A 13,734-nucleotide genomic window follows, 5' to 3' on the forward strand; every position below is an offset into this window, starting at 1 on the left:
GATTCCTTTGTGGTGCTCTGGCTCGTCAAAGTACAGCTTGCTGAAAACACCGGTTAACCACTCTGTGTTGCTAATCTTGTGTTCTTATTTGCTTTGCACTTTCTCCCTACTTCTATGTTACCACACACATCAGCATCGAAAGGTTCTTAACTTGCTCAGTCATTTCTTTCCCTGTAGGAATAGAAGTGACTCAGCATAACTGGATACTGGGGGCGGACACTATTTTTCCTTTAAATTAGAAGCGGACTGTGTATTTGTGTGATAACTCTCTTTGTCTGATCTGGAAGCTTCTATGACTTCTTCTCTTTCTGTGCCCCTTTCTCTCCTCCTGGTCTTGCAAGAAGCAAGAAGCTTTCTGAAAAACTGTCCTGCCTAAGTGTGCAAGAAGCATACCTCTGCTCCCACTTATGTGCAGCCAGATTAGCTGATGCTTGTAATAGAGAAGTTTCATTTAGATTAGGTTTTTATTTCTCTTCTGCTACTACAAGAAAGCAAGTGAAAATGAATCAGCTTCCATAAAAGTTTTATCTGGTACAAAATACTGACTTGGAGAGTGTTTCACTACATGTGATTCCACAGTTTCTTTACTTCAGTTTGCTTCAACAACTAACAAATATCCCCAATATTCCCCACATAGATGTAGTTTCTGTGAGGTAGAATTACATACATTCATTAAAACACTGCTATGTCCACTGAATCTTCCAGTTGGAGAGGCTCCTTCCCTTAGGAAATCCCTTTTTCACACTTTCACACAAGTTTGTGGTAGTCAAGTCTAAGAAGCCTATTTTACTGTTATTAAAACAGCTGGCATTTGTATGACTGGAGAAACAAGCTTTTATTAGTTGCTAACATGCAGGGTAGTTATGTGACAGGCATGAAAGGTGAGGCAGAACACTGAAAAAACTGTGGAACCAGGTGCCTCTGCTTCTTCTGCAAAGATTTCATGAGCATGGGCATAGACTATTTGCTACTGAATGCCTGGAGATGTTGCTGTGACAGCCTCTCTCAGATGTAACTACACCACTGTAGAACTGGTCCTTCTAGTAGCTCGACTGTTTGACCTGCTCCCGAGATGAGACTACCTTCCCATCTTCAACCTCTTCAACGATCATGCGGACTTGACGTGTAGTCTTTGTCACTGCAAGAGAAAAAGGAGGGAAGCCATTGTCCTTCAAAATCTTAAGACTTGCTAAAACATCTGGCAGACAGAAAGCTCAGAATAGCGACTTGGCCCAGGGAGTTTAGAGATGGCCTCTACCAACTGGGAGATAGTATTGGGTGCAGATCAAAGAATAGTGGGAGTCCTCTGTTGCTTCCTAAGTCTCTCATGCTGGCAGCATTGCAAAGGTTTCTACTTCCATATCCACAGAAGTATGGTGTGTGTGTGTCCAATTATGGAGGCAATTTTTGGTATGTATTTAGAGGAGGAACACAGAGTCCATTAAGATAATAGTCAGGGCTTTTTTTCAGCTGGAATGCGGTGGAATGAAGTTCTGGAACCTCTTGAAAATGGTCACATGGCTGGTGGCCCCGCCCACTGATCTCCAGACAGAGGGGAGTTTAGATTGCGCTCCATGCCACCGAGCACCAGCCATGTGACCATTTTCTCCCACCACCTCTTTTCCCAGAAAAAAAGCCCTGCTCATGATTGTTGCCTAAAATCCATAATGAGGAGTAAAACAGGAGGATTTGAGTCCAGCAGAACCTTAGAGACCAACAAGACTTTTAGGGTATAAGCTTTTGAGAGTCAAAGCTCCCTTCAGGCCATCACAGCTACCTAGGATGAAAGGGAGATAACTCTCCTTATCTCTTCACTGCCTCACCTCTTTTTAAAAACAGAGGTGTGTGTGCTGCATAGGGCTTCCTGAATTCTTGCAAGCTTACTTCATCTCATGAAAATTCAGCCCACCATTTTTGGTTGCCCTAGCAACAAGACACAGTGGCTGACTCTCATGAGAACATGTTGTGAGTGTTCAGGAACTGGCATATGTGGCTTGACACACTGCTTTTAAAGAACAAATAGGTAAGAACTGGCTCTCAGAGCGGGACCACAAGTGACACCTGACACAGGTTGGACACTTGCCAGCTTCCCTCAAATTTTGATGGGAAATGTAGGCAGCTTGGCGGAATGTTGGACAAGTGACAGTTGAAAAGTCCATTGGACAGCAGTCAGAGAGTCAAGCTGCAAGACCAGGATGCCTACATTTCCCATCAAAACTTGAGGGAAGCTGACTAGTGTCCAACCTGTGTCAGGCGTCACTTGTGGTCCCGCTCTCAGATAGGAACAGCAGGTGAGTGGTGAACGCGCAGTGAGCTAGCAGACGCTTGGCAGGTGAGAGGGACAGGAAGTAGCACTCTACAAAATCTGCTGCTTGAGGCAGCTGGCTCAGGTTGCCTCACAGGATTGCCAACCTCCTGATGGTCACTGGAGATCTCCTGGAATTACATCTGATCTCTAGGTGACAGAGATCAATTCCCCTAGAGCAGACAGCTGTTTTGGAAGGTGGACTCGATGTCACTGTACACCACTGAGGTCCCTCACCTCCACATACTCCACCCTTCCCAGCCTCTCCACCCTCAAAATCTTCAGGAATTTTCCAATACAAAGCTAGAAGCCCTGCTCATGACAGAGCCTGCCATGTTTAGAATGTCTGTACTGAGCACCCCTCTCCTGTCATCAACTTTGAGTTCTTAAAAACAACAAGAATAAGAAAGGGGGGGATATTAAAGTTTTGCTGAATAACTTATGGTTGTTCTTTCTCAAAATGTTGGCCATTTCCACGCGGCTTACCTTTTGTAGGGATACAGCATCTTAGCGCACAAAATTGCGCCAGGAAGATGCTGTTAGTGCACGATTTTGCACGAGATCATGCTGTTAGTACACGATTTCGTGCAAGAACATGCTGCATCCCGGCAAAAGGTAAGCCGTGTGGAAACAGCTGTTGTTTACGGAGTGGCGTGCATCATTTTACGAGTGGATCTTCCTCATTTAGGGCCAAGCTACACATGACGAATGACACTTGAATGGCAAGTGTATTTCTCCCTGTTCACTTGCCCTCCACTCAATCCACTTGCCGTTCAAGTGTCATTCGTCATGAGTAGCTTGGCCCTCAGTTAGCAACATTTGCTACATTATACAAGACAAACATCTTAGAGATTAATCTCAGAAGTAAATCCCATATTATTCAATGTGGCTTACTTCCAGGAAAGTGTTCGAAGGATTGTAAAGTTAGTGGTTGAATTTGGGTAAATTCTTACCATCTCTCCCAGCTTGTGACACAGCTGCATTGTACTGAGAACTGATGCTATAAGGGGAAAAATAGTAAGATCATATCAGAAACTCAGATTTTCTACAATGTAGGGCAGAAAGCCAATTCTGCTATAATAGAAATATTCTAACAGTACCACCTTAGGCAGAGTTACTTACTTTCTAAGGATATTCACAGGATTCATTGGACTTTAGAAGGGCGTACCACTGCTTAAGATGAGCAAAGTTTGAGTCTACTCATCTACTCTTATCGCATCTACTCATCTACTGTAGACCAACATGGCTACCCACCTGAAACTATCTGCATAGGATAGCACCATAGAAAATAGTTTTTAAAACTGGAAATAACTAGGACTATCAATCAGTGAAAGAATTTGCACATTTGTCAGTCAGAAAATAAATTTAAAGAAATGTTAATATTATCAAAATTGTAATACAGTTGCCTTTCAAAATATTGAATTGTAAATTGAAGGAAAAGCCATCTTGAACATTTCTTTACTTTCTCTGTTAAATAGCATAACCTGAACCAAGATAGTTTCAGAAAAGTCTACAAATCACACCGATTAAAGCAGCTTGCAGCCTGAAAAATAATTCTTCATAATTAATGGTACTTGGGCTCATTCAGGGCCAAACTACAAGTGACGAATGACACTTGAACGACAAGTGTATTTCTCCCTGTTCACTTGCCCTCCACTCAATCCACTTGCGGTTCAAGTGTCGTTCGTCACTTGTAGCTTGGCCCTCAGTCTCATTAATTTTCTTGGGGATTATCTAGAGAATTGGGAACTTGGGAAGATAACTAAGGGTCTGCCACCCATGCAATCAATTGAGAAAGGATGGATTGTGCATTTACTGGTTGAGACTTTGCAATCTCAACGGAGAGTTGAACTACCAGTTCTTCCTCTCCTCTGCCTCCCAGGCACTAGTCCTGTGTTCCTGTCCTGTATTCCTCTCTCTGTTGAGATTGCCAGAAAACAATTTTAAATTTCCTCTCCCCCAGTGATCCCATGTAGCTCTGTCTTTGAAAACTGTCTTTGAAAAGCTCTTCCCCTCCTCTGCCCCCCTGCACTAGGGACATAACACTGTTTTCAACTACAGTTCCCAGGTAACATTGCATCCGCAACATGCTAAAAAAAAACACATCTGGCATCACTTGTAGCTTAGCTCTTTGTGAGAAACTTTGTACTTACATGTATTTACCTTTTTCTTATATGCAAAACTACTGATTCTTTTAATTCTATGATTTTTTATTTCATCTCTTTGGCTATGGACTGATGTCAGCACTGAGGTCAGTTCCCATACTCCAAATAGGATATCAGTGGAATGATAATTTTACTCCAAATTAAGCCAGATTCAGTTTTAGCCTAGAACTTTTTCATCATATGCTTTGTAACAAAGTGGGATGGTTTTACATCCACTTAAAAAGAGCTGAGAAGATGTGACTCTCTACTTCCAGCATTGCTTTGTTCTTGGTCTTTTTGGATCATTCAGAAAAACCCCAACCAAGCAACCCCATTTTACTCACTGGGCTTCCTCTCCCTCCAGCAGGCGACGGTAGGTGCTGATCTCCTGCTCCAGGCGGGTCTTGACATCCAGGAGGATCTTGTACTCGTGGTTCTGGCGTTCCATGTCACACCGCAGCTCTGCCAGCTGCTCCTCCACGCTGGTGATCAGAGCTTGGATCTGGGCGAGCTGGGTGCCGTAGCGGGCTTCTGTCTCTGCCAGGGTGCCTTCCAATGCCGCTTTCTGGGGAAAGAGAATCAAGGTGTGGTGGGGAATCAGATTCAGTGTGGCAGGAGAAACAGAACTTCCCTTTATCTTCACCTTGTGATAATGGGAGATTATCAGGGAAGGATGACACACAAAAGCCCCTAGAGAAATTTCATTGTTACGCAGAAGATTGCGCTTCCACAGTTATTGTTTGATGACTTGAGTGGGCGAACCAGCCATCACCAACATGACATTACAGATGAAAATTTCAAGCCACATCCAACCCAGGGCTTTCTGTGGAGTCGAGCTGCATCCATACATTGTTGGAGATAGCACTATCATTGTGTTACAGAAATCACTGGCAACCAAAAAAATTTTGTTCCCACAGGAAAATCCAGCTGCTAATGATCGTTGTAGCACAACAATGACACAATCAATGATGTGGTAATGAAGCGTCAATTCACACATTCAGCCGCTAGGCATCAAGTATACAGTACTGAAGAAATCTAGAGACGGACATTTATCTGCATTAGAATGCAGAGCTAGGCTTGTCTTGAGTGAGCCTCAACATGAGTGTGTGTGAGGAGGGGGGATATTGGGTTGGACCTAAGCCTACCCATCATTTGATAGTTTATCAGAGGAAAGAATTCCATTAAAATCATTCTGAAGGCACACCTTGTCTCTTTGGGATAAACTAGAAGGAAACAGGAGCTGCCTACCATCTTTGCTTTCTGGACTGGGCATGAGAACTTGAAAGGAAGGAGGAACTTAAATGCACAGAACTGTACTTGTAATTAAGGTCAAGGCAATGTACAGTATTTTAATACTTCTTCCGCCTTGACCTCTTTACATGTTCTCTCTCTCTCTCTCTCTCTCTCTCTCTCTCTCTCTCTCTCTCTCACACACACACACACACACACACACACACACACACACACATTTTAATTCTCTCAAATCCATGTGCCTCAGACAAATGGTGTCAGATTAGGAACACCATAGCCCCTAAATTAGACTTCACCCATAGATTTCACTTCACCACTTATGTACTATCTGTTGCTTTAAATATGTGAGCCCTAGAATTGCTCCTATGTGAGCCCTAGAATTGCTTATGTTCTGTTTCAGCATTTCTTCAACTCTGTATTGGATTCTCACTAATACTATGTCTTTGTAAACTTATGTTTATTTAACCTTTGGCATTGTTTATGAAATTGTCCTTGATCCTGTCTGTACTAATCTCACACTATGTAATCCACCTTGAGTCTCAGTGAGAAAGGCGGACCATAAATGACATGCATGCATGCATGCATGCATGCATGCATGCATGCATGCATGCATACATACATGCATGCATGCATACATACATACATACATACATACATACATACATACATACATACATACATACATACATACATACATACATACATACATACATACATACAATTAGAGGTCCCCAATCTTGTTGAGCCTGTAGGCACTTTGGGCATTTTGAGAATTGGAAGCAGGTACACTGCAAAATTATTGCCATGGGGTACTGGGCCAACCACAATCTGTTGCAAAGCCAGAATTGTTCTATGATGGAGGCTTTTGAATGGATGTTGCCTGTGGCTACAAAGGTGATGCCTCTTGGCCTCTTCTGAAGCGCCTCCTGCTCTAATGAGGTGGAGGAAAGTCAGGCTATTTGCTTTGAAGAAGAGATTCTGGGTAAATACCTACTAACACTACTTGCTTTGCAATGTCTAGAAATACACAACTAGTCAAAGATCTGAAGAGGTTGTCAGTGAGATAGGATCTGGTTTTGCACCTTCACCAGTAAGAAGCCCCATACCATGCTGAGCTGAGCTTGGAGATCTATTTCCAAGCCTTGGACGGTGCGCCTCAGTTCTGTGATTTCCGTCTTGCTGCTCTGCAGTTGTTCTGTGTTTGTTGCAACTTCACGGTTCAGCTCTTCGGTCTGCAAGGAGAAGGAGATGACACACTGATGTCCCACAGCTCAGAGCACCAAGCATTTTTTCCCCTGGGATGTTCATTCAACCCCCCAAATGGCACACCTTGGTGAAGAACCACTGCTCAGCATCTTTGCGGTTCTTCTCCGCCAAGGCCTCATACTGCTCACGCATCTCTGACAGGATCTTGGTCAAATCCACTCCAGGAGCAGCATCCATTTCCACGGTGATTTCTCCACCCAGTTGGCTTCGGAGAATATTCATTTCCTGGGGGAGGGCAGGGAGAAAGCATTTATATGTTTCTGTTCTGGGTATAACAGAAAGTGTCAGAAATAAAAGAGCCTACTGGGTGACAAGACACTGCCAGCAACCAGTCTATGGTCAGTTAGTCATGGACATCCATGTCTTTGGGCACACCATCAAAAACTATCCTGAGGGTTGTTTCTGGCACACCAAAGGCCAGATCTTGAACACAGCAATGAATGCAGCTGACTAAAGAACAGGAGCCAACATGCATAGGATTTTCAATCATGTTCCTGCTGTAACCTGCACAAACCCCCACTAGTCATGTGAAGCAAAAGGGGTTTGTTGGCAACCGTGCCTCTCACCTCCTCATGATTCTTCTTCAGGTAAGCCAGTTCCTCTTTCAGATTCTCAATCTGCATTTCCAGATCTGCCCTAGACAGGGTCAGTTCATCTAAGACTCTGCGCAAACCATTGATGTCCGCCTCAACATTCATACGGAGAGCTTGTTCCGTCTCGAATCTGGGAAGTACAAGTGGGGGGCAGATTAAATGACATATCCTTTTGGCTTTTGTTCCCATATCATTTGAGCTATATGAAGCCTTCTTTCAAAAGTCCTCTTCCAATGTCAAGGTAAAGACTCCTCAATAGGAGTCTGCCTGTCTTAACAGGCAGACAACATGTGTGATTATGACTGTGATAAGCACTAGTTCATAATCACACATGTTGTCTGCCTGTTTTCATCTAGAGGTTGAAAAATGACCGAACCTTTTGAAAGACCAGACAATGGTGACACAGATGAAAAATTGTTTATTTATTTTTTAAAATTCTGCATGCCACCTCTCCAGACCGGATTGCGGCAGCTCACAACTAAATAAAACAAAACAAGACCCTAAAAATAAGTCAATAAAACAAATTGTCAATAAAATAAATGTATAAAAACAGATCGATTTTTAGCAAAAGATTCAGATAGGGTGCTCACTACTAGCTTCAACATCAATTCTTTCCTCAAAAAACCCTCAGCATTAAGACTGGATCAAGCAAAGGCTGAAAAGGATGCTCACTGATAAACCGGTAAATGTTGTTAATGTGTGCATGCTCTTCTTCCTGCCCCTCACCTGTCCTTACAGTAAATACAGTAAATGAGTATGAGCTGCAGTTCCTATATAGTTAGTTAAGCCAGATCCATTGTGAGAATAAATGTCATATTACATTTTTAAAGTTTAAAATAACAGATATTTTCAGTATAGTCTGTTTCAGAAGCAAACATAATAGAAGGTGTTGTGGTGTCAAGGGATGAAAAATGTGGGAGGGTATGGTTTATGACATCAGAGCAGATAAATCAGTGACAGCCAGGAGAGTGGCTTAACAGCTATGCATGGCCATAGCCATTATGACATCACGTAAATCAGGGATCTAGAGGAAAGGGAAAGTGGTTTCCCATAGATATTACAGGGAAGATTTAGCGATATTTATGGTGGGGCCTGCTTTGCTAGATATCAGACAATGGAATGTAGTTTAATGGCTCCTGTCTTCTCTTGCTAAATACATCATAGTCTGTGTTCCAGACTATTCTCTGTATTTCCACATCTCATCATCCTTGTTTTGTTTGGATTTACTTAGTGACTTTTGATCTGCTTTGGCTATGTGTGTTATGTGCTATTAAGTCACTTCTGACTTATGGTGACCCTATGAATGAAAGACCTCCAAAAGATCCTATAACTAACAGCCTTGCTCATGTCTTGCAAATTGGAGGCCATGGCTGTGTACCCATATCTGAATCCAACTCTGAGCCCATAACCCCTTAAGTCCCAGCCCTTGACATGTCTGAAGCAGCTTCCTGCAAAGGAGACCCTACTCCACATGAAACATTAAAAGACTTTTCCATTGTGCAATACACTGTTCATTGAAAGAAAGCTTACTTGGTTCTGAAGTCATCCGCAGCCAGACGAGCATTATCAATCTGCAGAACAATGCTGGCATTGCTAATGGTGGCAGCTAGAATCTGGGAAGAGAATAGAAACTCTAAGAAGCCATGCCAAAGAGACTTGCCTACACTGGATACTTCAGATTTCAGGAAAGACGAGAGCAGGCATTGATGGATGGTTTGGGCAGAAGGTCATGACACCAGGGTGAGATGCTTAGATCTGTCTAATAGTTTCATTGTACCCATCTCTACTGCTATCTGATTTTTTACAAGAATATCTAAATGTATCTAATATATGAAAGTACAAATGGGTCCAGAGATAAAGGTAAGGGGACTGTAAAGCAAGGAAAAGAATGATTCTCTGGTGTTCCTAATTAGAGTCAGGATTTAGGCTCTGTCAAGAGAACCATATTGTTGTATGCTTAACAGTATTTCCAGAAATACATGCCAAATTGAAATATCATCATAACTAAACATGGATGGGTAAAAGGAAGTAAGTTATAGAAAACCAGTTCAGTGTGTCTCTGTTCAGAGCAAATTAGAAAGTCTTAGGTATTGCATCTTTAAGATAGTCCCTCATCTGAACATTGATGCCTACCTGGCAGGATTGTTGTGAGGCTGAATTAAATAAATCCATTAGAGCATTTTAAGTAGTTCAATAGCTAAACAGAGTCCTCCTACACTTCAATCCTATGCAGAGTTACTCCGGCCTAAGGCCATTGATTTTAATGGGCTTAGACGGGATAGACTCCGCATAGGGTTATACTGTTAATCTCTGACTACTACAAGATTATTGCTAACTGTTAATCTATCATTGGAATTGATCTTCCAATACTAGATGAATGGGGAACTGTATCAGAAAAAGCCAAGCCCTGCCCTGCCCTGCCCTGCCCTGCCCTGCCCTGCCCTGCCCTGCCCTGCCCTGCCCTGCCCTGCCCTGCCCTGAGGAGCTGTGAGCCTCCTGGTGAGTTCAGCATTTTGGCACAAAGAGTACATACTTGGAAGATAGATAATATCCGCTACACATTAGAAACATCACATGCCTGTCAGCTCAGTCATCAGCTGCAAGTGTCATATACTATTAAAAATCATCTTTTCCTAGATAACTGGGATGTAATCTCTGCTGTCTGGGAGCCATGCAATCTGGCTTTTTGCTGCTGCATTCTTAGACCTGAAACTGTTATTCTGTTAAGGATTATCTCAATTAAAAATTAATCTACCTTCATTCCAAGCGTCAACAGGCTTCACTCTTAAAAGCCTTAGAGGCCAGGGTCTAGTAAGGGACCCACGCTGGATTTAGAGATGCAACCTATGTCTTGCTTGAGGTTATCTAATATTTTATATCTGAGCTTTAATTGCAAGGATCACTACAACAAGATCTAGAGGAACTTTATCAGTTGCAGGCTCGTTTGATTCAACTCTGGAAACTTCTAGCAAATGACTCAGAAATCTTAGCTTTAATTTAAAAAACAACCAAGTTTCTAGCCCCTGTGGCTATGAAAATATATTTGAAAGGGTGAATGCGATAACCTGGTGTCACTGGTGTTACTGAATGAGGCTTCTGCTCTGAATAGTTCCTTGTCCTTCCCTATGATGAGCAGAACCAAAATAAGTTCTGCATGATGCTAAATACTGTCCAATATATTATGGAAATCAAGAGAAGTTGCATCAATGCTTTGTTTGGAATAACAACCTTTGGCTCCTCGTGGTGAAGAATGTGTGTTCCCTTTGCACAAGAGATTTTTTTATTATTATTTGTTTATTCAGTACAGTACAGTATACACAACTCTGAGTCAGAGCCCATTCCTGTCTCATGGCAAAGCTACAAGTGACGAATGACACTTGAACGGCAAGTGTATTTCTCCCTGTTCACTTGCCCTCCACTCAATCCACTTGCGTTCAAGTGTCATTCGTCACTTGTAGCTTGGCCCTGTGTTAAAAGATCAGCCCTGCTGAATCATACTAGTGGTCCAATAGCACTAGTTTCCAGCAGCAGCTAGTCAGACGCCACGTGTAGGGCCAGCTATCTACAACTCTCCCCTGTTTGATTGCTTGGCAGCATCTGATGATCAGCTGTGTTCTGCCTTTGAACCGTGAAGTGCCATTCAGCCATCATGGGTAACAGATAATGACAGACCTGTCAATAGACCTCCAAATTTGTCTAGCCCCAACCTCCATACATCTGTCCCTACTGGGATCGCAACTGATTGGGCATTAAGTAGCCTTGAAGGGCAGTATATAAATCAAATGTTGTCGTTGTTGTTGTTGTTACTATTATTAACTGTCAGATAGAAAAGCAGACCAGTCTTACCTCATTTATTTATTTAGAACACTTCATTTATAACTTGCTTTTCTCCCCGATGGGGACCAAAGCAGCTTACATTATTTCTCTCACCTCCAGTTTATCCTCACAACAACCCTGTAAGGTAGGTTAGGCTGAGAGGGTGTGACTGGCCCAATATCACACAGTATGCTTCCACAGAAGAATGGGAATTCAAACCTGGGTCTCCAGATCCTATTCTGATACTCCAACTGTTACACTTCACTGCCTGTCCTTATGCTTCCACCTATAGTAGTTGCTATGGCACAAGTCATTCTGTGCTCTGTAACAATCTATAATAATCAAACTAGAAAACACTGAATGGGTTAAAAGACTCGAACAAATTTGCTTAGATTTGCAAATACTCAGTCATTGAAGTCTTTCTTAAACCATTAATTTAATAATTTCCAGACTGAAGGTTCAAGGGGCACTGAAGTATCCCTTTAATGCCCTTCCTTGAGGCTATCTTGCAACCTACTTTCTTTTCTCTGCTGTTTGATCGGACACCTGAACTATATACATCTCATGCCCTGCTATAATCAGTTTGCTGGAATTTCCCCATCAATAGAGCACAATATGTCCTTTCCTTACCTTACTCTGCAAGTCTTCAATGGCCCTGAAATATGCGCTGTAGTCACGGTCTGGACCAGGTCCCTGTTTCTTGTACCACTCTTTGATCTTAATCTCCAGCTCACCGTTGGCTTCTTCCAGGGCACGCACCTTGTCCAGGTAGGCAGCCAGGCGGTCATTCAGGTTCTGCATGGTCTCCTTCTCTCCCCCAGCCAGGAGGCCATCCCCGCCACCAACTACAAAGCTGCCCCCGAAGCCTCCACCCAAGCCACTGCCAAAGTTGCTGCTGTAATAGTTTCCCCCATAGCCACCACCAAGGGAGCTGCCCACACCAGAGACATAGCGGGAAGAAGAGATGGAGATGCCACCAGCTCCGCCGTGGATGCTTGGGGCTCTGTATCCTCCTCCAAGATGCACAGAGGAAAGCCGAGAGGAGCCCCCACCAAAACTCACAGGACCCTTCATGGAGGAGGAGGAGGTATATTGCCTGACAGTGCTGGTCATCTTGCCAGAAAATGGACAGCCACCCAAGAGAGACTTCTGAATGGATCAAGAGAGTTAACAGTACCTTGTCTGTAATTCTCCTCTTATACCTGAGACAGAGGCGTTGGCACAGTGTGGGGGGGCGGAATCTGCTTTTGCATTCCCTCAAGCTTTCATCACTCCTGGCATGCTAGCCAACTTCCAAACTCATTCTTTTGCTTCCACGTGTACATTCATGCTTATGTCATATCCCGGTATAGAAATTTTGTCTTAGAAAAAGGGTGTGCTTTGTTTTAATTTAACTCTTTCTTCTTTTGTTGCGAAAGGTACCATCAACTGTGATTCAGACAGGGTGGCTCCTCACCTCAGGCTACATTTTAAGGTGTCTGTATCCGGCCCATGGAATGTGGAAGGGGTCATTGAGAACGCCGCCTTGATGCCTTTCCAAGAAGCCAAAGCTCTCTGCCTTAACCATGTTTCTTTCTGCTTGGGCTTTAAATATATATATATCCTCGAGTGCTCTTTCTGGAACTTTGAACATAGCAAGCAGCCTTAGGCAAAGGTCTCTTAACACCAAAGCGTTTGCAATAAATTGTCTTCCGAAAGTGATGGAATGGAAGGATAGGGCTGTTGGTAGAATGTGCTTGGCCAGTGATTTTGGAAGCTGCTGTTTCAGAAAGGAACCATAATTCACTTCCATCATGGCATGCTTTTGCAGGGCTTGACTGGGGCCAAGGACCAAAAGGGATCACCCCTGACTGAATGCTAGGCATCTGCAGTCCCAGATGATGTGAGTGAAATATTAATACCATGCCATCTAAGTATGCAATAAGTGTTATTCTTCACCAGTGGATTGTCATGACCTATTTCATACAGCTAAAGTAAAGGCATGTGCACGGGGTCCAGGCTGGATGGGGTCCAGGTATCTCTTTTGAGAAAACCCTGCTAATGAAAGAGATGGGAAATCATGAAGTTGCTTTCAGCTAGGGCTAGCAAAACACTGATTTTTTTAATTTTTAAAACTGAAAATTTTTGCCATTGAGTTTATTATTATATATTGTTATTTCCTGTACTCTTCATCCTCCCTCTTTACTATTTGTGCTAGTGTTGGGGCCATTGCCCTGTTCATCCTTTATCATTATTTGTGATTGATACAGTGCTATCAAGGCACATTGGGTATTTCAGAGTAATAGAAGCAATCGCATCAGGTCCCTGACCCAAGGAGCTTCTGATCTAGATTTCGAGAATGGGGAAGACAACGGGGAAA

General features: G+C 43.0%; 1 protein-coding gene across 1 annotated transcript; it reads right to left on the reverse strand.

Annotated features, from left to right (window-relative positions):
• Positions 1–473: 473 nt before the first annotated feature.
• LOC129338504 (keratin, type I cytoskeletal 14-like) lies at positions 474–12,541 on the reverse strand. Its single transcript, XM_054992796.1, has 8 exons — positions 12,006–12,541; positions 9,090–9,172; positions 7,533–7,689; positions 7,030–7,191; positions 6,807–6,932; positions 4,794–5,014; positions 3,259–3,305; positions 474–1,138 (listed from the first exon to the last, which is right to left on the reverse strand). Exons 1-8 carry the CDS (start codon positions 12,486–12,488, stop codon positions 1,041–1,043), a joined length of 1,377 nt encoding a protein of 458 aa, XP_054848771.1. The 5' UTR covers positions 12,489–12,541; the 3' UTR covers positions 474–1,040.
• Between the last annotated feature and the right edge of the window lie 1,193 nt (positions 12,542–13,734).

This window comes from Eublepharis macularius, chromosome 12 (assembly GCF_028583425.1).
Source record: "Eublepharis macularius isolate TG4126 chromosome 12, MPM_Emac_v1.0, whole genome shotgun sequence".
NCBI classification, from domain to species: Eukaryota; Metazoa; Chordata; class Lepidosauria; order Squamata; family Eublepharidae; genus Eublepharis; species Eublepharis macularius.

Bases quoted from the DNA above. Each gene is read 5' to 3' on its own strand.
- LOC129338504 (XM_054992796.1), bottom strand. From the start codon at position 12,488: ATGACCAGCACTGTCAGGCAATATACCTCCTCCTCCTCCATGAAGGGT. The intron at 6,933-7,029 runs GTGTGCCATTTG...TTCTCCTTGCAG, and splicing joins AGCAGTGGTTCTTCACCAAG to ACCGAAGAGCTGAACCGTGA. The intron at 1,139-3,258 runs GTAAGAATTTAC...TTTCTCTTGCAG, and splicing joins GTCACAAGCTGGGAGAGATG to TGACAAAGACTACACGTCAA.